At 35.2% G+C, this 24,454-nt stretch overlaps 1 protein-coding gene across 3 annotated transcripts; it reads left to right on the top strand.

Moving 5' to 3' along the window:
• The first annotated feature begins 1,644 nt into the window (after nucleotides 1-1,644).
• On the top strand, nucleotides 1,645-23,792 carry LOC129265174 (Bardet-Biedl syndrome 1 protein-like). 3 transcript variants are annotated; one of them, XR_010294026.1, is made up of 16 exons: nucleotides 1,645-1,753; nucleotides 10,589-10,665; nucleotides 11,254-11,436; nucleotides 12,199-12,323; nucleotides 13,006-13,094; nucleotides 13,665-13,740; nucleotides 14,214-14,345; nucleotides 15,373-15,479; nucleotides 15,787-15,907; nucleotides 16,299-16,457; nucleotides 17,315-17,543; nucleotides 17,879-18,012; nucleotides 18,771-18,905; nucleotides 19,279-19,365; nucleotides 20,792-22,180; nucleotides 22,387-23,792. XR_010294026.1 is itself a non-coding variant. In XM_064101571.1 (15 exons), exons 1-15 carry the CDS (start codon nucleotides 1,695-1,697, stop codon nucleotides 20,876-20,878), a joined length of 1,800 nt encoding a protein of 599 aa, XP_063957641.1. In that variant the 5' UTR covers nucleotides 1,645-1,694; the 3' UTR covers nucleotides 20,879-23,792. The 3 variants fall into 3 exon arrangements, 1 of the variants encoding a protein (XP_063957641.1); XR_010294027.1 differs by having other exon boundaries at nucleotides 20,792-22,196; XM_064101571.1 differs by having other exon boundaries at nucleotides 20,792-23,792.
• Nucleotides 23,793-24,454: the final 662 nt, after the last annotated feature.

Here is a 24,454-nt window from a genome sequence, read left to right as displayed (position 1 = left end):
ATATGCACTTGAGTGTAATTGACTCAAACCGACAACTGGAATTTTTTTTCCCATTTTGAGTGGTGTAGAGTCAATTTATCCCGGGAATTTATCCTTTCTTTTCAGGCGCGGATCCAGGAGGGGCCGAGCCGGCCCCGGCCCCCCTATTTTTTGTCAACCTGCAGAAAAAAATGTACTCTTTAACTTGATAGAAACTACGAAAAACAGAAAGAAAAGTAAGAAAGAGGTATTATACCCATGATGTGTAATTTACAGCCTCGTAACGGCCGACCCGACCCCGAAAGGAAACAAGAAAAAGGTGAGGGGAAGAATTGGAAAATAGACTTTACATAATAATTTTTGCTCGCGTTTTGCACTCGCATTGCCTGTGTAATGATTCAAGAGGATTAAATGACACTTAATATAACCAGTTCTGAAATCAATTTGCACACAATATTTTAGCTCGCACATCAAGCTTTCATTATTATGTTTGATTTACACAAATTGTTAATGTATATCAAAATTTTCAGCTCGCGCTGCGCGCTCGCATTGTCTGATTTGTGAGATACCTATCCTCTTTGAAATTTTTTACCAAAATTTGTCAAAATGCTCCTTTATCATGTCAGTATATCAAAAAATTAAGCTCGTGCTTCGCGCTCGCATTTAATTGTTTGAGACACACAGCCTGTTCTTTATTTAAATAAAATCGCGCTTAGACTGTTCAATTTTCAGGTCGGAATATCAAAAATTTTGAGCTCGCGCTTCGCACTCTCATTATTAAATTGGTGATACTTGTATCCTCTTCATTAATCACTAAAATCACTAATCACTAATTGAGTCCCTTTTCACGTTACTATAATAAAATTTCGGCTCGCGCTTCGCGCTCGCATTGTTTAGTTGTTCATGAATATAAAAACTGCTCAGAATCTTCAGTTCTTAGGACATAAAATATCAAAGAATTTTCGCTCGCGCTTCGCGCTCGCATTATATATCAAGACCTAATGAGATACCTTAACTTGTTTATAACAATAAAAACTAATATATACTAAAAACTTCAGTCTTTAGTTAGGACTACCCCCTGAAAAGCCAACAAAAAATCAGATTATAGCGGCCAATCGAGAAAAATGTTGATGAAAATATTTTTCTGCCCCCCCCCCCCTATTGGAGAAAGCTGGATCCGCCCCTGCTTTTTGCCTTTTCATATTCGATCTGTTTTGACCTTTTAATGGCACTGCATATTTCTTTACATGTAGGTACCCTTCTCAATTTACAGTTATTGTAAATCATATATTTGACCAAAATTATTACATGATTTAATAGAGCATTGTGTTTTATATTGTGTCTAACACCGTGCCAAGTAATACTTCAAGCCATTGTACATCAAGGAATTTAAAAAAATGTAATTTGTTACTTTCCTATTTCAGTCCAAATCTTAGACACTTAAGCACAGTTAAAAAATACATGATAATATGTTTCTATCTCTTTTCTACAGAAAGAGCATGTATTGGAATGTATTCTACCGAACTGGAAAAGTTTGTCATTACAAAATATGATGCTATGTAAAAGTTTGTATTGAAATTCTCTTAGCTTCCAGTCTAAATGTGGAGACTGGAATTGATTCTGGATCACAGAGTCGCCCTCTTTTGACAGAGATATTTTACTCTCTGCATATTTTCGGTCGTGTCACTGTCAGCTTAGCTCCACATCTAGCGAAAATGAGTGTAGAAAGTGAAAAGAATGAACTCTCCAACGTTGACAAGTCAAGTATTATGAGGTACGGTTCCATACGAAGTGTGTATTCATAACTATTTTTAAAAGGATTTGATTTTAAAAGCGCTGTACAAGTGCGAATTCGTTCAGGTTTGTTTCTGGTTGCTCTAACAAGAGACAGTCAGCGGCATGTGGCGTGTTGCTCACCCAGAGTTTCGGCCAATTCTATGTTCATGCTCCGCTCGACTTGGGTAAACCCTAGTAAAAAAATTCGGGCCGGGTATACACGTAGTCGTTGGCGTAGCGGGTCGAATTGCGTCGTTAGTAACCGTTGTCAGCTCTAGTCTTGAGGACTCATGATGATGTTTTTTTAAATATTTTGAAATATACTTCTTCATCATGGAGTCTTGACACTTCCCATAGACGCATAAGAGACTAACCAAAACAGATGGATTTCCCTAGGCCTAGGACTAGGAAATCCATCTTTTAAATTTAAGATAAAAATCACGTAGGCCTAAATGTAAAATGGTGGTGATTTTATTTATTTTTACACCTTCCTACGCCTAATGCGTAAGAAGGTTTAAAAAATTGGTTAATAAAAATGTTAAAAATTGAAGGTTTCTTACCAGACCGATCTCGTGTAGATACCTCGAAGGCTCGATCCGTTTGTCAACAAAGCAAATACAATAGGTCTGACCCTGGCTTGGCCTTGAACCGCTTCGTTATGACGTACAAATACTAAAATGTAATCAGGGCTCGATTTTAGCGGGAGCCCGGTGGCAAAAGGCTCCCTAAAACCTCTGCGGGCTCCTTAGAAAGTAATTGAAAAAGCCCGGTGGGCTCCCTAAGATTTTCTAGTACCAGCCACCAAAAAAGCAATTTCTTACCAGCACACTAATCCATGCTTTATAAGTCTAAATTATGTTTTCAAAATCATAAAAAACCTTGAAAATAGCGAAAATAGCGAGTTTCAAATTGCTTAGCTGCGTCTTTTTTTCTGTACCACGTTTTTCAACACACATGGTACCTATGGAAAAAAGAATCGGGCTACACCGGTGCGAGAAACAGTTGCATGTACAGGGGTCCATTATCATTTACGCCGTGTGTAATTTCCAATGCACACATTTCCCTTAGGGATATCACGATTCTGTGTCATGTAGACTTCGGCTCTGCTTGTCAAAAGGGCGCCTATTAACATCCAAAATAACTTACCTCGGTAGTGAATTATTCCTGAAAAATCTTTTGTTTCATTTTTTCAAGGGAGGGGGTAAATATCAGACAGTAAATCATCAAACATGGCAACATCTGATTTTAGGAGGCCGTCGGATTTTACTCACGCACGCACTGACACTTGTGCAAGTCGGAGCTCTGGGGGACAATTCGGTCAGTAAAGGCCTCAATGATGGTGATTTTCTGTTTCAGATAGAGTTTACATTTCAGGTTTTTTTTTTTAAACTACCAATAAAGTTGGATGGTTTCTTCATTGTGATATATATTTAAGTTATTGATGAATACTTTTTCACCAAATTTAGACTCCCCCATAGAAAAATGCAATTTTCGTGGAGATCTGCGTTTTCAAAGAACTGCAGGAAAAGTTAGGGTACATGCATGTACATGTAACATGTGCCTACATGTGACATACTTAGCCTGTGTGGTTTTTGTACTGATATAAACACAATATTTGGAGTAGAAATTAGATGATGAATTAATTTTTTTAACATATACATGTATATCCAAGTCCACCGCACAGTCACACCCACACAAACACACACCAACCCACATCCATGATTCAGCATGAAAAAAAATCAATTTTGTTTATGTATTTAATTTATTTCCTTTTTTTTTTTTTTTTTTTTTGAGGGGGGGGGCATTAAAAATGAAAAAAAAAAAGTCATTGACTTATGTGTTTGTGACCGGTGTCTAAGTGTGTTGGGGTGTCAAAATCTGATTTACCCTGAATAAATACAACTGGTGCTGATGATTATCAAACAAAAAACGTATCGTGATGGTGTGCTTTAATATTTTAATAGGTAATGACCAGTATTATGCAAAAAAAAGGGATAAACTTGGGCTCCTTAAAACCCATGCGGGCTCCCTAAAAAAGTGCTTGAGGAGCCCGGCTGGCTCCCTAAGAAAAAAGTAAAGGTCAGGCCCTGTGTAATACGTGATTGTAAATAATTATTATGATAATTAGGCCTGACTTGAAACGGATATTTCAATATTCGGATACCCGACACTGAAAACCGGACGGCGGAAGGGTATCCGAAATTTTACCCTGAAATATGAAAAATAATATCCATTTGCACTTATTTGAGTTATATTTAAGATTTTCAGTTATATTTGAGTTTTGAACCTATCCGATGATGGGGAGAGTCAGCGTGCGCTAGTCAAAATATTTCTGAAAACCACGAAATTACGAGAAGCTGAATATTTTGGGTTGAATCTGTTTTGCAATCGGATTTGACTAATGTGAGTTAGCGTGAGGCTACGGCTACAAATGTAGATCGTATGACTGTGTAAGCTATTAGTAAATGACTATTATTTGAGTTATACAAGTCGGGCCTAGTTACGATCCCATTTAATGGTTGCAAGAGTATGTGTGTTTATTTTTTAGTTCGATTGAATGAAATAAGATGCAATGAATTTGACCGAGGCGAGTGTAAGTGCGAGTCTACTATTACTAAAAGTCTAAAACCAGACAGGCCTACATGTACATCATTCAGCTCACGCACGTGCTGTCCTGTCTGGAGTGAATCGTCCGATATATATTTGGTCACATTACACTCGCTACACCTTCAAATGGGATTGTACTTGGAATATTTTCATTTTCATGTCGGGTTTCTCCCCATTCCCCAAATTATAGCCAAGCTTCTCATTTCTCAACTTCTGAAACAATCACACTTCTAACAAAGATTCAAGACAAGATTTAATCACAGTAACAGTAACTAATCACTTACATTCATCGCCAGTAAGTTTTACTGCAAAACACGTCGATTCACAACCGACCACATACTCGGCGGGCGCACATCATAAACCTTTCTGGCACGATACCGCCTTTTAAGTATTATTGTTTACGTGATGATGGATATCAAAATTTATAGTGGATATGCCATTTAAACTGAAATAAAGGAAATGTGTGTTTTGTAATTTATATATTAAATATTAATTCATGAAAGAGATTTTCAATTGACAATTATCATTCTTTCATAATTCTCATCATCATTCATCGCTATCATCTTCACCAATCTTGATAATCATTTAAAATCATTTTCACTAGCCATCACTCATCATCATCGTCATTCAATCATTTCAGTTTCACTCTCATTATCATTCATCACAAAGTCCGCCATTATCAAATCACAAAAACAACATGACACACGCAATCAACATTTATTCGACGTTTTCAACTTTTCATAGTTTCAAAAATAATCTTCATTTATAACCAAAGTTGCTGTGAGAAAAAGTAGAATTAATTTTGCATTTGATGAATAAATTACAAGAAACAACATGACACACCCGAGTAACCCGATCAACATTTATTTGACGCTTAAATGGTTTCAAATTATCTTCATTCTTCACTCGCTTTGAAAGTCGAGGTAAGAAAATAGACGATGAGTTACGCATTTGAAATCATCAAAACATAAGATGGGAAAGAAAAACGATCTTAAGCGACACCATAGTAAAATCGCTATCGTTGTCAGAACGGAACTTTACACCATTCACGGACAGTCATGCTCCAAAACTGATATAAGGTCATGTTTTAAAACTGATATAAAAACGATGGTTTTCGGCGGGAATATATTACAGAAGAAGATTAATTAATATTGGTGATTATATTGGCGACTAAAACTTATAAATTTTTTTGGTGAGTCTTACTAAATTTAATGAGTTTTTGTGACAGGAAAGTGGTGAATCAGTGTCCACGGATACCCGAACCCAAAAAATGAAATCCGTTATCCGTCCACGCGGGCGGAAACTGTTCGGATATCCGTTTGGTGGCAGCACTAATGATAATAATAATTATTTATAATACGTGATTATAATATTTATTTATAATTACATATTACATTTTAGTATTTGTTAAATAATAATTTTTATCTATAAATTGTTCTTCAAATCGGCATTTTGTAACATCGCTAATCATAGCTAAGTCATAACGAAGCGGTTCAAGGGTCAGACCTATTGTATTTGCTTTGTTGACAAACGGATCGAGGGATCTACACCCATGAGATCGGTCTGGTAAGAAACCTTCAATTTTTGACAATTTTATTAACCAATTTTTGAAACCTTCATACGCATTAGCATGATTAGGCGTAGGAAGGTGTAAAAATAAATAAAATCACCACCATTTACGTGATTTTTATCTTAAAAGATGGATTTCCCTAGGAAATCCATCTTTGTTTTGGTCAGTCTCTTATGCGTCTATGGGAAGAGTGTCGTTACTCCATGATGAAGAAGTATATGTCAAAATATTTAAAAAAACATCATCATGGAGTCCTCAAGACTATGTCAGCTCACCTAGCCAGGACGCTCCTAATCCTAACGTTAGAGAGTAAAAATTATTTACTTACATATGCTTATGCTCCACGGAGCTGAGCCTGGGATGGGATGTTCTACGCGCTCTGATTATTTTGGAGACAACAATGTCAATGTTGCTCCAAAATACTCGTTTTCTTTAAGGTTTTGAGCCCAAACTTAAGTGGCTAAAGTATATTTACCCCCCCCCCCCCCGCACGTACTAATGGTGCGTGTGTTTATTCAAATAAATCGAGATAAATGAGAAAAATAATTAAGAGGAGGAGTATTTACTTAGTCTGTTATTGTTGCCATCTTGCCGTCTTTGTTATCGTAGCCTAGCTACAAGACGCATAGAGGGTGACAATATCATGAGCAGTGCCAACTTAGATTTTTTTAATACTTGCATCGGCCGATAAATATCATGAATCGTAAAATACTTGCATCGGTCGATTAATATGAATCCTAGGCTATGATTCATGATATTAATCGGCCGATGCAGTAAACGCTCCTGCTCTTAATTATTTTTCCCATTTTTCTCGATTTATTTGAATAAATACACGCTGTGGAGGGTAAATATACTTTTAGCCCATTTACATAAGTTTGGGCTCAAAACCTTATTTTGGAGCAACATTGTTGTCTCCAAAATAATTGGTGCGCGTAGAGCAACATCCCATCCCTGGCTCCGTGGAGAGTAAGCATGCGTTAGTAAATAATTTTTACACTCTAGGAGCCTCCTGGCTAAGCTTACCGAATAGTACCGCTCATTTTAAAATTATAAAAAGTTGATTAGCTTAGTTAATAAGAATAGGCATTTATTTAGACCAAAAGCTTCAGTCTCTGTATTTGGTTGTTCTGCTGAACTGCGTTGCCATTGGCTCCACTCACGGTACTGAAGTGTTGTTAGCCCGTACGTAAAGACAATATATTAGCATTAACATAAAGACAACGTATTAGTATTAATGTTAGATCTAACATTTGGCAAAAAGCCGATTTTCAGATCTTTTTTTGTACATACTTAAAATGTCACATTATCAAAAAAAATTAAATCCAACTTTACAAGAAAATATAAACTATTCAGAACTATGCAGTCCCCCTTGTCTGCGCACACGCGTATCTGCGCAATTCTAGTAAAAGAAGATGCGCAACGAACACAAACTTTTACACATGAAATACATAGATATTCATCAAAAAATCTGATTTAAAATGGTGGAAATCTCAAAATACAGCCTTTCTCACCAAAATCCCCCAATCATGTGCAAAGTGAATAGGTGCACAGACATGGGGCACCATTTTTTTGTTTAGTCTGTAAATGACTGCCCAAGGTTTTTTCCAAGAATATCATATATTTCTTTCCAATTTTTATGTGATATTTGGCACACTAACTCAAAATGATGTAAGGAATAAGCTTGTAACCGATTTTGCAATCGGCAACCGATTCCATTCGATTTCACCACAATCGGCGATCACTTGCCGATCTTCGATCATGCCCCTTGAAGGAAAAAATGGAATATAAAAAATTGGCGTAGATCTAGTTACATTGCGTAATCGTTCAGAACATATTTCAAAATTGTTTTTGAGGTGCTAGCTATTTAGAGGTCGCATTATTGAGGGAGAAAGACGCGGTATTATCTCTGACGATGTTTACGAGGATAGATATCTTCTCTTCCAACTCATGGTGATAGCGGATGCCGCCGTGAAATTTCTAAAGGTCGTATTACTGACAGAGATCACTGCGCTACTCTCTTACATCGTTTATGATGATAGACATCTTCTCTTCAACCTCGTGGTGATAGCGGACGCCGCCGTGACTGTTAAAGGTCGTATTATCGACGGACATCTCTGCGCTACTCTCTTACATCTTTTATGATGATAGACATCTAATCTCTTCAACCTCGTGGTGATAGCGGACTAGCGGACGCTGCTGTGAACTTTTAAAGGTCGTATTATCGACGGACATCTCTGTGCTACTCTCTTACATCGTTTATGATGATAGACATCTTCTCTTCAACCTCGTGGTGATAGCGTACGCCGCCATGAACTTTTAAAGATCGAACTACTGACGGAGCTCGTTGCGTTACTCTCTTACATCGTTTATGATAGACATCTTCTCTTCAACCTCGTGGTGATAGCGGACGCCGCCGTGACTGTTAAAGGTCGTATTATCGACGGACATCTCTGCGCTACTCTCTTACATCTTTTATGATGATAGACATCTAATCTCTTCAACCTCGTGGTGATAGCGGACTAGCGGACGCTGCTGTGAACTTTTAAAGGTCGTATTATCGACGGACATCTCTGTGCTACTCTCTTACATCGTTTATGATGATAGACATCTTCTCTTCAACCTCGTGGTGATAGCGTACGCCGCCATGAACTTTTAAAGATCGTACTACTGACGGAGCTCGTTGCGTTACTCTCTTACATCGTTTATGATAGACATCTTCTCTTCAACCTCGTGGTGATAGCGGACGTCGCCGTGAACTTTTAAAGATCGTACTACTGACGGAGGTCACTGCGGTACTCTCTTACTCCGTTTATGATTATATTCATATTCTCTTCAACCTCGTGGTGATAGCGGACCCCGCCGTGAACTTAATAAAGTCGTATTATTGACAGACATCTCTGCGCTACTCTCTTACATCGTACGAGATCAAGAGATCATTCAAATAATTCTAAATCGCTAGCACCTAACGTAAAAATACTTATAAAAGATGTCCCGCCGATCGTTCATTGACCTGTGATCTATGTGAATTATTTTCATTTTATTTTCCTTTGCGACTTTGCTCGGAAGATGCGTCATTCGTTTATCTTTCTAATAAAAATCACTCATTTTATTGTAAAGCAGTAACACCTCAATACCCTTCTAAAACATGTTCAAAACGATCCCGCATGTTGCCGACTTCCATTCCAATGCATTCGTCTTTGTGACTTTCTCAGGAAGATGCGCGCGACCGCGAAAATTTTTTTGATGTATTCCTTTGTTTTTAAACATCGCCGATTCGATTTTCGATTCGATTTCGATTTTAGAAGCTTATCTGCCGATCCGATTTTTGATCCGATTTACAACATTAGTAAGGAACATTATCAACTGAAAGATTTTGTGAAATAAAAAGAAATTCATGTTAAATCTTAACTCAAATCGTTAGGTGCGCGGACTTGAGGACCACCATCATACCTTAGACCACAGTTACCGCTAATTCCTTTCAAATGATGATCAAAACATACTTCATCCTTGTCCTCGATCCTTTTGTTGGTCATCGTAAGTTGCCACCTTGGATGATGTCACCATCCTTACAGACGTATTTACCAGTCACCATATATTGCGATTCGTGCCGCTGCGCTGCGCTTGTCTATGTGCCTGCATTTGGAACTTGTCGCTCTCATTGATTGGCCAGGATATCGAAAATTCTCATCGGAAAGCCTTCATGAAAAATGAAAATTATCTGGCAAAATCATATCAATATTACCTGGGTGATATTAAATCTGGAATTACCAGGTGCTGTAATCTAGATAATCACATTATTCTAACAAAGCTATAAAAACTGGAATACACTCCCAATCAATGGCAGTGTCCTCTCTTCAGTCACTCTTCTTTAAAGGACAAGTCCACCCCAGGAAAATGCTGACTTGAATAAATAGAGAAAAATCAAACTAGCATAACACTGAAAATTTCATCAAAATCGGATGTAAAATAAAAAAGTTATGACATTTTAAAGTTTCGCTTATTTTTCACAAAACAGTGATATGCACAACTAGGTGACTCAGTCGATGATGTCCATCACTCACTATTTCTTTTGTTTTTTATTGTTTGAATTATACAAAATTTCATTTTTTATAGTTTCGACAAGAAGGACCAACTTGACTGAACCATATAGTATTAAACAATGCTAATTCCACATGTTCAGGGAGGAATCAATCGTTGTAACACTTGACAATGAGGAGAAAATTAGAATATTTCATGTAATAAAATACAAAAGAAATAGTGAGTGGATGGCGTCATAGTCTCCTCATTTGCATACCAGCCAGGATGTACATATAACTGTTTTGTGAAATTAAGCAAAACTTTGAAATGTCATAACTTTCTTATTTTACATCCGATTTTGATGAAATTTTCAGTGTTATGCTTGTTGGATTTTTCTCTTTTTATTCAAATCAACTTTTTGTTGGGGTGGACTTGTCCTTCAAGTGACATTTTTTCTTTCTTCTCTTTTACTTGCACCTTGGCTGAAAACCAAGCATTGTTAATGAATTTGCACATGTTCCTATGACTGGACACCTTTTCTGCTTAAGTATAAAGACAATGCTCTATTAGAGGAACATACTTACTTGTGCAGCATTAATTCTCTATTCATTTTTTTTCTTTTGCAATAATTAATTACAGCCATGAAGGAAATACAAAGTGGCTTGATGCTCACAATGACCCTGTTGCAAGCCTATATACCTTCTCATCATGTATGGGTAAGATTATTTTCATTGAATTTAAATGTGGCATTGTGTGTGATTGTAATCTAGCTATAAATAAACAGTTAGCTAGCTGTCACCACAAGCTGGAATTTTATCAACTACTTGAAAAAAGGTGATTCTAAAATAATCACTTCCGAATCTTAACTATGTATTTTCATATACTTATCCTTTCGCATGGGGAATGATTAAATTAGTTTTTATTTTTCTTATTCGTTAAGCACTCTTCTTAATGAATACTGTTCTCTTGACATTTAGATTGAACTTATGTATCAGTACGTGAAAACATAATTTAAAGTCGCACACTTGAAAACACTTTTACAAAGAGACTGTTTTTTCATGCACATTCTAAATATTTTGGATGTGATAAGCAATCACCAAATATGTCACAGCTCTTAAACTCAAATTCCAATCAATTATGCCTATTCTTTTTATGATTTCATGAAGTGGCACTTTTACCGTGCACCGAAAGCATGTGGGACGGCATCTTTTTTTTCATTATTTTTTTCAAATATTTATTGTCCGACCTTTCTTATTATTCTTGCCATTGTGTGTAAATGATCAATACCCACTTCATATTTTCAGCCTTTTCGGACATATCTGGGGATGGAGAAGCAAAGCTCGTCATCGCCGACCTTGGAACAGGAACTTTTGACATGAAGCTTAAGGTTTACAAAGGAACTACCCTGATAAGTGAGAATGCTATCATTGATCTACCAACAGGTGTCTGTACATTCTACATGGATAACAATGAACCTAGAGTACCAGGTATCATGTCTTTTACTTACAATCTTTTAATGAAAACTAGACTTTGTTACATGTACATGAAAGATACAAGAAAATGTACTATTTATTAATAATATCTGTTAGTCTATGACAAATCATGCACAAATATTTAGTTGATGTAATCTTTGTTTAAAACACAAGATAATGCAGAATCCATTTTGATGCTTTACAAAATCTTAGCCACTATTTCATTACAAAAGAATCACTTGCTATCTTCTTTATATACTACCCTCTTACTCTATTACTTCAATTTCCTCTACTTCTTATTTGATAGGTTTGTCTTACTAGTAAACCATTTTTGGAACTTTAGAGATTAGGCATTTGTAATATAGAGACATTTTACTTCTTTTCCATTCCATTTACAAGTCTGTGGGTATTTCTACCATTTTTTTCATGGAAAATCTTTAGAGTGCAAAATTGTTGTTACGGTCAGTCATCCCCATAGCAAACGGTGTTAAGTGTCTCAAATTGTAATAATAACCCCTGCTCTAAGCCACTAATACATGCTGTGCATGAAGATTCCATGTTTAGGACAATCACTATAAAACATACAAACTCATAGGAATATGTTTGTTGTCATTTTGTGATCATTATCATAGATGGAATCTATGTTTGAATGCAACTCTTTATGCAACAGAATAATAGAGCCATTTATTCTAATGATAGTTTAAAAGTTTATCGGAAAAGTAAGTAAATTAGTTCTGTACCTGTATGCTGATGATGTAGACATTTTCTTTGCTACAGCTATTGGTGTAGCATCAGGTCCATACTTGTACGTCTACAAGAATCTGAGGCCTTATTTCAAGTTTACTCTCCCTCCTCTCGATGTGAACCCAGTTGAACAAGACTTATGGAATCAGGCTAGAGAAGTAAGTCCAATATTGAGGGGATGCTTGATTTTCAAATCTTAAAATGCCACTCAAGACAGACATAGTGATGGTAAAACTTTGTGATATGTGTTGTGTACATAACAGTGAGCTGTGACGGTCAAAGTTTTCATCTGTCAAACAAGAATATTGGTCAACACTGTAGACAATAGACATGGATCAATGTTTTGAGCTGAATCAATGAAACTAATGGTTTGTGAATATGGATGTATGCTTTCAGCCTATCATATTTGGGGCAACATTAACCTTCCCACCACCCAAGGGTTCATTACATGCCGCCGCGCACAGAAAAATCAAGCCATAGAAGTTGTGTGTTGTGGAAACCAGAAGTGAGATCCAAGCACGCGCGACCCACTAGTAAGAAATCCACTGCCAAACGCGGTTCATGGTGCGAGGTTAGTATACTAATACTAACCTCGCAATACGTGTGAGTGCTTCCCACCATCCTCTTATCTCTGTAGACATGTGATAGGGATGCAGCTGATATTATTTTTCGGGCATAAAACAAAATCAAATGAACACTTGTTTGGTTAGTTCTTCATGATACCCCCCCCCCCCTTCAATGCTTATTTAGAAAGTGATGCACAAACAAAAATATTTTTAAATTTAAATTTCAAATGTAAACACAGTATACTGACTACAATTATTCTACATGTATCTTCAGGATAAAATTGATGTCACTGTCCTGAGGGAAATGCTAGATAGCATAAGACGAGAAGGAAATGAGGGAGCCCTAACCGTTAGATCTCTCAAGTAAGTCTATCTGTAATACCCAAGTGCGTAAGTCTGTAGTTCTCTTTGATGATAATTTTGACATGTAATTTCATGTTTCATCTTGATATTATGATGACATATAAATAATTACTCAACTATCTCTCCCCATCCCTCCCACCAAAAAAAAAAAATTAGCAAAGAGCTATAATTAGGTTAAAGTATTTATCACACAAGTAATGATTTGTCCAGAGGTCAGCTTAGTGGTCTTTGTTGCGCAATTTAACATTTCACCCCTGTTTTTGCAAAATTAGAAATAATAGGCCAAAAACAAATAACATGCAATAATGATCAGTTGTTTTCAAACTAATGTTCAGTACAGTTAGTATGTTTTACAATAAATGGTACAATATGGTAAATATATTCTGGAATTCACAAGAAATCATTCATGAAATATCTGGCCTGTATTTTTTTTTCTGTGTGAGGCGGACAATTTGGGTCTTATCATTTCCCTTTCTCTTTGCTGAAATTGTAAATGAATTGTTATCAAAATGAATGAATGTACATTTTGAAATGCTTATTTTCTCATGTTTTCCTTTGTTTATTTTCAAGGTTTTTAATGTTACAAGACAGGGAACAGATGGAATCATTTGCTAATTTACATAAAGTAGGCCAGCTTAAAAGACAGGTATGTCAATACCGTAATGGTAATTTGCCATGTTGAAATCAGCAGACTGTAATGAGAACTGCAGGCTCAGTGTTACTAATACTGTTGTAGCAACTGGTTGCCAGTAAACTTGCCTGCATCTGGTTGTCTAGAGATGGAAACCATGAAATATCCCTGTATACACAAATAATATTGAGTTTTTTCTCTTTATATAGTTTACTGACTCATAATTATCAGGGTAATGTGTAGACTTGCAACTAGAAAACAACTGGGGATGTTTCACAAAGAGCTAATTATGACCTAAAGTTGTATTTGAGTGCCAACATGTTATTTTTATGTATCATCTCATTGGTGAATACTTATTAAGGGACATCCGTTATACACCACAGGCAACTGGGAATTTCAGTGGGATTTTTAGTCAGATTTGAATCATTGTAAAAGCATCCCCTGAAGTAGTAGTAGTACCAACTTTCACTAATTGTTTTTTTTTTCAGACTGTAATAACCTGTCTTGATACATTGCATAAGAGCACATCTGATGATGATGCCATCAGTTGTTTAGTAGTTGGAACGGAGAGTAGAGAGATCTATGTCTTAGACCCAGAGGCTTTCACCATTCTTACAAAGGTAAATTGTATCATTGATTGGTTCATTTGTTAGTTTAGTACTTTGATAATATGTTTATTTATTTGTTTTTCTTTCAGTGGGGATAGCTAATCTGCCTTTCTTTCCAGGTTTATTTGATTTGATTTGATTTGATTATGTAAGCTGGCCCCTTTGGTGAATAAGATATATAGTCATATTTCATAATTAGCAAAAAGGATGGTATCATAAGACACAAATGTGCTGCTTAACAGAACTTGCAAAATCCATACAGTTTTGACACATTTTAGTGTGTGGTATTACTTAATCACAATTTAAATGAGCTAAGATAGTCATGTTTTCCTAAATTTGAGGAAAAGTTATGGCACTGTACATTGCAGTCTGTCACAAAATCAATGTTACTTTATGAAAAGTACTTAAAATCATCATCATTAAACATACACTCACCTAAACCTTAATTGAAAATAGCTGTGGAATACTTGATTCTGTTTCAACAAATTTTGCTATTGGGTAAATTTCATTTCATGATAGGAAAGTCACATTGCTTTCTCATTGACCTCATTATTTTAAAGGAAATATGACATACAAATAAACTAATAAATGATCCAAAACCATCCTAGAATATGTATTTGCCTTGTCCTCTGGAAAATGCATCTATGCTTTTATTATTTTATGTGGGCGCGTCGTGGTCTAGTGGTTCTGACTCTCGCCTTTCAAACAGAGGGTCGTTGGTTCAAATCCTAGCCATGGCGTGTTTTCCTTCAGCAAGAAATTTATCCACATTGTGCTGCACTCGACCCAGGTGAGGTGAATGGGTACCCGGCAGGATTATTTCCTTGAATGCACTGAGCGCCGATGATGGCAGCTTGAGCTAAAGCCGGGGTAATAATAGCAGTGTTTTGTATCTTCAGGCAAAAAGCGCTTTATAAATCTAGCTATTATTATTACTGTCACTCTCTTTTTCTTTTAAATCATAAAATACAAATTGAAACATATTTGTATATATATTTTGATATTAATTTAATCTTGATTGATATTTTGCTTGTTATAGATGGCTGTTCCAAGTGTTCCAGTATTTCTGAGTGTATCAGGGCTGTATGATGTAGAGTTTAGAATCATTATGTCATGTAGGAATGGAAATGTTTATACACTCAAGAGGTAAGACCTACACATCTCTTCTGACTTTATCTGTTTGTTTGTTTGTTTTTACCTCATTTGAAATTACGGGTACATCACATTTTCTTTGGTGAAAATTTCTTTGGAAAATATGTATGCCAAACATATAAAGTCAAGACTAACTAATCCTCGTACAGATTGACAAATGAAACAGTTTTGAAACTTGTGATACCACTTTTGACCCTTTTTAGGGATTCTGAAAGCTTGATCTTATACTTCCGACATGGTATCAGTTGAATACCAGTCTTAATCTTTTGATATTTTTATATTTGTTGATACGTTTTTGTAGAGGGATGAAGATGGCCAAACTTTGCTTTGAGTTGAATTCACAACCCGTTGGTCTACAGAGGGTTGGTAAAAACATCATAGTTGGCTGCATGGATCAGACATTACAGTGTTACACTACAAAGGTAAAATCCCTCGTGTGTGTGTCTCTCTCTCTCTCTCCTTTTCTGGTATATATAGGTGTGAAAGAAATATGCAAGATTTTGAAATATACATAAAACTTTGTGGGGCATGTATGTGTTTAAACATGAAAATGTCTTATTCAAACCAATACAAGGGTAATGTAAATCACAACTACCTCAAAATATTTTGTATATCATTAACCTAAATACAAGTTGCTAATTTGGCGCTAGTTGTTTTGCTTATTTGTCAGCAATTACACACTTTCCTTCCGAATCCTTTGGCACCTATTTTTTCTGAAATATACATATATACAAACACTTGAGTGGTCATTTTATTAGATTCTGTGTGAATTCATTCAAAATCATCACAACTGAACATTTCTCTTTAACCCAGGGTAAGAAGCTATGGACAGTATACCTACCTGCTGCTATTACTACAATGGATCTAATGGATCATAGACAGAAGGGATTTAAAGCAGTCATGGTTGCTCTCAGGAATGGTGAAGTTCACATCTACAGGGATAAGTTCCTCATTAACTCTATCAAAACAGAGGTAGGTTTGCCTTGAGAACAGGGTTCCTGTCCTTCATGAAGAGTTATTTCTTCTCTTACATTCTTTTCAGTATTTAAAAAAAAAATAAAGTCAGGGTTTTCTTGTTGATTTGGGTTTAAGTTCAATTTATTTCTGTTAAAAGCAAGCAACAGTACATATAAAATAATACACATGAAATAGACAAATTAAAACATGAGGATGGCCCTTCTCAGCAGTATCAATCATGGTGCTGCTGGTCTATACAGCTTAAAAGAAAAATACAATATTATAAAGTATACAAAATAGTATGAGAATAAAATACCAAGACAACAAGAAATCAGACTGATTGATCATAAGTAAATCTATTATTGGGGATCAATTTGAAGAGTTGCTTCATTTTCAGTTTAATCTTAAATTACTTTAAAAATTGTTTTGAATGATAAATTAATCCTTATTGATCCAAATTTAACTTTGGCATACTGATCTGATATGTACTTCCATCAAAGATTCAAAGTCTACATTTGAACAGAAATAGTTTTTTTACAGAAATTTTAGAACAATTGGTAAAGCACTTACTTTACATATAGAAAATATATTTCCTGATTTTGGAAAAAAGATGAAACATTGTGCATGAATAATTGTAAATAAATTACCTTCACTTAGTGTAATGAGCAAAAGCTCACATATGCTGAAACTCTCTGCTACAAAAACAAGAGCTTGAACGATGATGGCTTCAATGACTTATCTTTCTCACATTATTGCGATCAGAGCAAATGTGCACTATTTTGTCTGGCTGAGTCATTTGACTATATGCTTTTCATAAATATGACTGCTAGATCTTATCTGAGACTCTTGGTTTTATGCTTATCTTTTTATAGGACATCATCACTGGTCTAAAGTTTGGTAGGTTTGGTCGTGAGGATAGCACCCTTGTAATGAGTACCAAGCGAGGGGGTCTTATTGTCAAGATCCTCAAGAGAAATGCAGCCTTTGAAGATAAAGACATGGTTAGAGGACCTCCGGCTTCACAGCAACAGAAGCTTAATGTTCCCAAGAAAACCAAGGTCTTTGTAGATCAGACTATGAGAGAGAGGGAACATGGTGTCTGTAAGTTCCTTACCTGTTGACTACTGAATCATGTAATTATTTATTATTCCCTCTAATATGGCTCCACAGAGCAGTTCCTTGAATGCTTGAATGCCTGATCAGGGTAGCCGTGTTTAAAGTTTATGTAATGCTATGTCATACTTAAAAACATTGTGCTATACAAATCTTGCATATTTTTATTATCATTATAAAGAATTCCTTCTTATAGTGACCACTTTCCTCTCCCCTTTGATTTTGTCTTTATTTCATTGTGTCACAACAATAACTATTATTAATCAAATCATATATCACAATAATTCTATTTCCCCTCCTTTCTTATCTTGTGTTGTGTAAAGCTATGCATCGGATGTTCCAGCATGACCTGTATAGGTTACGGCTCACTACAGCTAGAGCGTTTGTGAAGGCCCTAGATTCAAGCCTCACACCAGTCTCTAATAACCTCAATGAACCCATCAAGCTCTCAGCTCATGTGAGTAAGATCTTGTATGCATATTACTCTTATCAGGGGATTTTATTTTGATTTATTATTTGTATAATCCATCTCTAAAAGACACTCAACAACCGTATACAGCAAAACAAACTGTTCAAAATGACATAAAGCTAGGAATGATAGTCTTGAGTGGTGGCAATCTCAAATTGTGTACATACATATGATTTTGTACAATGGCACAATTGAAACCACCTGTGAATTCAGGCCATTATGTATTGACTAATGTACTTCCAGGTGGGTGTTTCATAAAGATGTTTGTAAGTTATGCATGACGTCACACAAGACTATTGATCTGCCCTTGTGCCCTTGTTTAAACTGTTGGAATGATTCTACTCTATCCCTAAAGACTCTGATTGAGCTGATGGGGATCAAAATGAATGAGAATTCAATTCAGCATCCAATAACAGATCACCAGTCTTGTGTTATGTTGGTCGCAACAAACTAAACAACTTTATAATGAGACAACTCTAATGTTTTGTTTTGACTGGTACTGTTACGGTTTTGCATTACAGACCTCTCAAATTTCACTGATTGTCCAAGAGAATCCGAGATAATATGATGTCATGCTTACTTTGATCTTTCTTTTTAAAAGAATGATATATGTATTATCAAACATCTCACCGATTAGTTTACAAATTTTCATTGGAGGATTCTTAAATTTAAAATTTTTGAATCAACAATTAATCATAAAAATGTCCCTGTATATTAAATGTCTCTGTTTGTTCCTATTGCCTTAGGTCCATGGTATAGGACCAACATTCAAGTTGACTGTGAGTTTACAGAACACATCCTTAAGCAAACCATCTTTAGGTCTACTTATCAGCTTCCTGTATGATGAGAAGCTGTACTCTCTACAGAAGACCATGATCCCAGTAAGTGTACCCACCCTTTACAATCAGAATAAAATCAGAAGAGTTCTGATATTTGTTCTTATTTAATTGCAACTGTGCCCTGAACTGGTGATGGCCAGATGCAGTCAAGAAATGAATCATCGTTTTGTCTGGAATAGGTTTCATTCTGTTGTGTACCTGTATCTTAATCGTATTGCTTGCCAAAATCTTACTATAAAACAGTAGAATCAGTAGAAATTATTCAAAGTATAGGTTTGAAATAGATTTATGACATCATTGTACATGTCTAATACTGGTTTATTTTTGTCTTCTTCCTTTATTGCATTTCCGATTTAGTCTATGATTGAATGTACCTATATGAATGAGGCTTTTATTGTCATGTTTTATATTTTAGGTACCTATCCTTGTTCCTGGTCTGAACTACACCTATGAGACACTGGTAGAATGCATGAGTGATAAAGGAATAGCTGATGTTATAAAGGTAAGAGAAATAATACCTGTCTAACATCATGGTCTGGTGGTTCTGGCTCTCACCTTTCACTCAAAGGGTCATGGTTTGAATCTCAGACATGATATTGATTTCCTTCAGTGAGAAAACTATCCACATTTTACTGTACTCAACCCAGATTAGGTGAATGGGTACCCTACTGGGTGATATATGGAATGCACTGACCACTTGAAATAGTAGCAGGAGCTAAAGCCTAAGTAATATATAATATTCTCCTGATTACACAACTAGAAATTTGATTCTGTTTTCTTAAGCTTCTCTTTTCACTCCAACTAAAACGGACTAGCTTTAAATTAATTTTAATGATAGAAGCAAAATAAATGAAAGTTTAAATTATCAAAGATGAATATAGTGATTGATTTGACTATACTGACAATTCTGGAGACAACCCTCTCAAATACTCCTAAAGTTTCTTAAACAATGGCTCACTGAAATATGACTTTGAAAGTAGCTTTTTTCACAGTTTGCTATAGTGTTGCTTTTTATTAAATGCTATTACAATAAGGACATCAAATATTCATCACGGATACTACCTTTCATTGAACATAATAATGAATAAAAGATATTATTTTGTTACAATGATAATAATATGCATTTATATAGCGCAAAAACTATTTCTATATATTCTATTGCTATATTTATTTTTATTAAATGCTCAATGCATCTGGTGAAGAAGAAATAAAGTACATGAGCTATAGAGCAAAGTTATTAAAAGTCTTGTTCAGACATGGTGCATTAATGCTGGCCAATTGCATGTTTATAGAACTCAGGCATAGGGATGAAAATTGTTTGTAACATGTACTATACTTAGCAACTCTCAAAGAAACTGTAGAAGTTGCACAGAATAGCTCCTTGGTGTATGTCACAGAGATTTAAGTGTGACTTAGGAGTTCCCCTTCATTTCTGTTTCATGTGGTACATAACACATAACCGCATTGGTCAGGGGTACGTTGCAGAAAGAGTTGCATTTAAACGCAAGTAAAAAAATCAATCGCAAGTCCCTAATGCGCGCTGTAGTTGCGCATGATTTTTATAGTTGCGATTGATTGCAACTTTCTGCTCGTTTGTAATTAAGCATTACTCTAAGTCACGCTAAACTCTTTGGGAATCATGCCTTGGTATCATTTAAGTATATTATTTTGATGTCCCACCATGGGTTCAAATTTAGACAAAGTAATTATGTTCTTACTTATTAAAATTGTGTTTGGTACACATTTTATGGCATCTAGGCAACAACAACAAAAAATGCACAATTTGCTAAGCTTTGCTGCACCATATTTCAGCAGTGGTTTTTCATATTTGCTAGAAATTTCTGTAGCTTATATGCAATTTTTTATAATTCTTGAAACATGAGAGTTTTTTTTTATTTTGATGAATCTTTGTTTGTTTTTTCTTCAAGGTATTTGTTGTTAAAGAAGGCAGAAGTACACCTATCATCACAGCAGTTATCAACATGCCAGTCAGTGAGACCATGGTTGTTGTTTGAAGCTCCCGGAATGAGCCCTTTGACTACTGAGTTCTGTCATTCCCATAGGCTTGTATATGGACCATTCTGTTCTAGTAGACCATGGGTTAACCTGTTGACTACTGATTTTCTATGAATCACTTAGGCTTGGATATGGACCATTCTGTTCCAGTAGACCATAGGTTAACCTGTTGACTACTGATTTTCTGTGAAACCCATAGGCTTGTATATGGACCATTCTGTACTAGTAGACCATGGGTTAACCTGTTGACTACTGATTTTCTGTGAATCACTTAGGCTTGTATATGGACCATTCTGTTCCAGTAGACCATAGGTTAACCTGTTGACTACTGATTTTCTGTGAATCACTTAGGCTTGTATATGGACCATTCTGTTCCAGTAGACCATAGGTTAACCGGTTGACTACTGATTTTCCGTGAATCCCATAGGCTTGTATATGGACCATACTGTTCCAGTAGTTAAATGGTTAAGATAGAATGCCAGAGCCTGATAATAGAAAAAGGCAGAAAATGATATTCTTGTAAAAGTTGGGTTTTGTCCTTCTTTGCACACCCAGTATATCAATGACAAATGAGTGACAGTCAAAAAAATGATGACAGTGAACCAAAAAAGATCCAATCCCTTATGGCTGTTTGAGGGCAATGACATAAAATAATCATCTGTTTATTACATCTAATCCCATGTTCCTCTATTCTTACAATATTTCATGAGCTACCCAAGTCATAATCTTTGGAGAGCATTATAACCTTGCATAAAAATAAAAATAAAAACAAATGGTTTCAGGAAGGTTCAATTTATATTGGTAGAATTGGCATTGAAATAAAGAAAGTAGAATTTATCATTTGTTTAAAAGCCTTGCCAGACCAGATTGTATCATATCTTTTGTGCTTTATCATATTTTGAAGAATGTCCAACTATCTGAAATATGGACATTGAGAAATCATGTGAGGTATGTTTACTGAATATTCAATCAGGGTCTGTGTATCAAGATAGTCTGTGGTTGGAAACCAAGTTAATTATCTAGTGCCTTTGGTATCATCATGACAAGTGCTAGATCTAGCTGGATTAGATACATTACATCAATTGTCAAATTGTTTTATGCACAATGGTTGACCAGTCCTCAGTGTTTGTCTGATCCCGATAGATTGCTAATGATCACATTCTTCTGAACCTAGGTAAAACTTCCGCAATGAATTTAAGATATCAGTGAAATCTTGGTGTGATGAAAATGTTTTTTTCTTCAGTGTGTCGCTAACTATGTTTTATAGATAGAATGATTTTTTTAAAGACATCTGATAGCAGGTTTAACTTAAACTCAGTTTTAAAGTTGTGATTAAAGTATGGGAAGCCAAAAGTATCAAAATTTTTATTAAGTTCTATGTTTCTTATGTTTACTTTGCTCTTTCCTGATTCATCGATGGTGAAGACAATCATCTATTTATACTTCCTAGACAATTATGAATGATTTGAGAGCCAAATGAGCTCAAGTATGATATCTCTACTGTTAGTGATTTATGTAACAATTGGCTGTCCATACTTAAACCACAACTTTAAACCTGGGTTTAAGCTAAACCTGCTATCAGAATACGGGCCATAGTAATTACTAATTTTTTAATGCATTTTTCAATGTCTCTTCAGGCTTTATTAGATACATGTATTATTACCCTGGTCAATGGTATGTATACAAAAGTACAAAATTCTTTACAGAGTTTCTGTTTGACAATGTTAAATGCTTAATTTTGGTGTCTTAATAAGCATGGGTAAAACCTGCTTTCAGGAGTGGGAATGAAAAAAATGTCACTGTTTAACAGACATATATTCTGTCTTCATCCATGCATGATTGTTTGTCTTTGGTTGTGGACAGTGGCACATTAAAAACAAAATATCTTGATGTATGTCTTTTCAAGCAACTTTTGTCTGTTTGCTTCAACTTTAAACTTGGAGAAGCATTTACAGGTTATATTTATCCGTCCATTCTTTAAATGCATTATATGATACCTTTGCCTTGTCTGGGAATGAGTAGATAATCATTGTTAAATGAATACATTCATGAAGTGATTAGTGCCAGTGTGCATAATGACTGGTTACCTGTTTGGGGTGATAAATCAGATTCTTAGTCATTTTATTCCTATTCAGCTAAATTCTGGTAATTTCAGATTGATTTTTTTTTTTATAATTGAATTCAAATTTTATTATTGGTCAAAATTATATTGTTGCAAATTCACTCCCAGTAGATTGGAAAAAATGAGGTATTTGGCTTAATATCATGCCTAACTTTTGGACAGGTTTATTAAACCTTGTCCCATGGTTTTAACATGGAGACATATTTAATTGATATTCATAATTCAATTTGTAAACAAGGATTGTTATAGGCTTGAAATTGAGTTTGATTTTGCAATTAATTGTATCTTTTAGTTTACAAGGCCTATTTTTTTTTTCATACATTAATTTCCACTGTGACCCTATGGAATTGATAATGAATTTGGTTCTAATATGCAAAGATATTGGAGAATTGTGCTTTGAAGTTGTGATGGAGATATTTCACCTTGAAATTTTATTGCAATGTTGTTATGTACTAATGAATTTTTATTTTTTGGAAGTCTTGCTTTGCTCATGAATTGTACATCATCATTTTGAGTAGTTTGTGAAGACTTTGGTATTCAAATAGAAAATATTCAAATCAGTTATGACTTGATTTTTTTTTCTCCCTGCCTCTGTTCATATTGAAAGAGTACTTTCTGAATATTTTTCACATGAATATATTCCATGGTATTTCTTTGCAGCATAACTTATTGCTATAAATGTTCTATTCTAACTTAATATGTAAATATATATATTTCAACTTTACAATGTATATATTGATTGTTTAATATAGTATTCATTCATAGAGATTAAAATTTTATGTCTGAACTCATTACTAGTTGTGAATGAGGATTTTATTATTTAGAGTTGAATAATAATAATACCAACATGCGCATATCACTGCCAAATGCGCTTAACTATCACTCTGACTGCATTAAGCTAGCCGCATGCTAGTTACTAGCATACCGCAACCTTGTGGCAAGCTTGAAAATTTCTGTGAGGGATGGGCCATGGAACCCCCCCCCCCATTTTTTATGGCCAAGAAAAAGAAAGGAAAATGGCTGCAATGTGATCTTATTTTCTGAATAAGATGCAAACTAAAATCCACTGAAAAAAATGTACAATGAAGGTCATTTTGTAATATCAATCTACGGAATTACTAACTTTTATTTCTATATATATACAACTCTCTATTACATGTACATGTATATTGCCTATCTACATTTGCTTAACCCGCCAAATTTCCACTGAGTTACAATATACTGTGCTCAGTATCATCCATTGCCCACTGCAGTGTGTAATTTTGTATGGCAAATATAGATGCAATGAACTGTGCATTCCTGTTCAACTATATATTTTTTTATCACAGCTTGTCATAAAGATTTATTTAAAAAGTGTAGTGGACCTTATCAATTGCATTCATTCATATCTTTTATGGATTGGCATAACGTGATCTGTGTTTCATTAACTAGCTGTTTTCAAGCATGAATTATA

Source organism: Lytechinus pictus, chromosome 7, assembly GCF_037042905.1.
Source record: "Lytechinus pictus isolate F3 Inbred chromosome 7, Lp3.0, whole genome shotgun sequence".
Lineage (NCBI taxonomy): Eukaryota > Metazoa > Echinodermata > Echinoidea > Temnopleuroida > Toxopneustidae > Lytechinus > Lytechinus pictus.
Note: the sequence above shows the minus strand (reverse complement) of the source record. Positions and strands in the feature narration are given on the sequence as shown.

Excerpts from the sequence above, each read along its gene's own strand:
- LOC129265174 (XM_064101571.1), top strand. The coding sequence starts at position 1,695 with ATGAGTGTAGAAAGTGAAAAGAATGAACTCTCCAACGTTGACAAGTCA. Across the intron at positions 16,458-17,314 it reads TTAACTCTATCAAAACAGAG|GACATCATCACTGGTCTAAA; the intron begins GTAGGTTTGCCT and ends ATCTTTTTATAG. Across the intron at positions 18,013-18,770 it reads CCATCAAGCTCTCAGCTCAT|GTCCATGGTATAGGACCAAC; the intron begins GTGAGTAAGATC and ends CTATTGCCTTAG.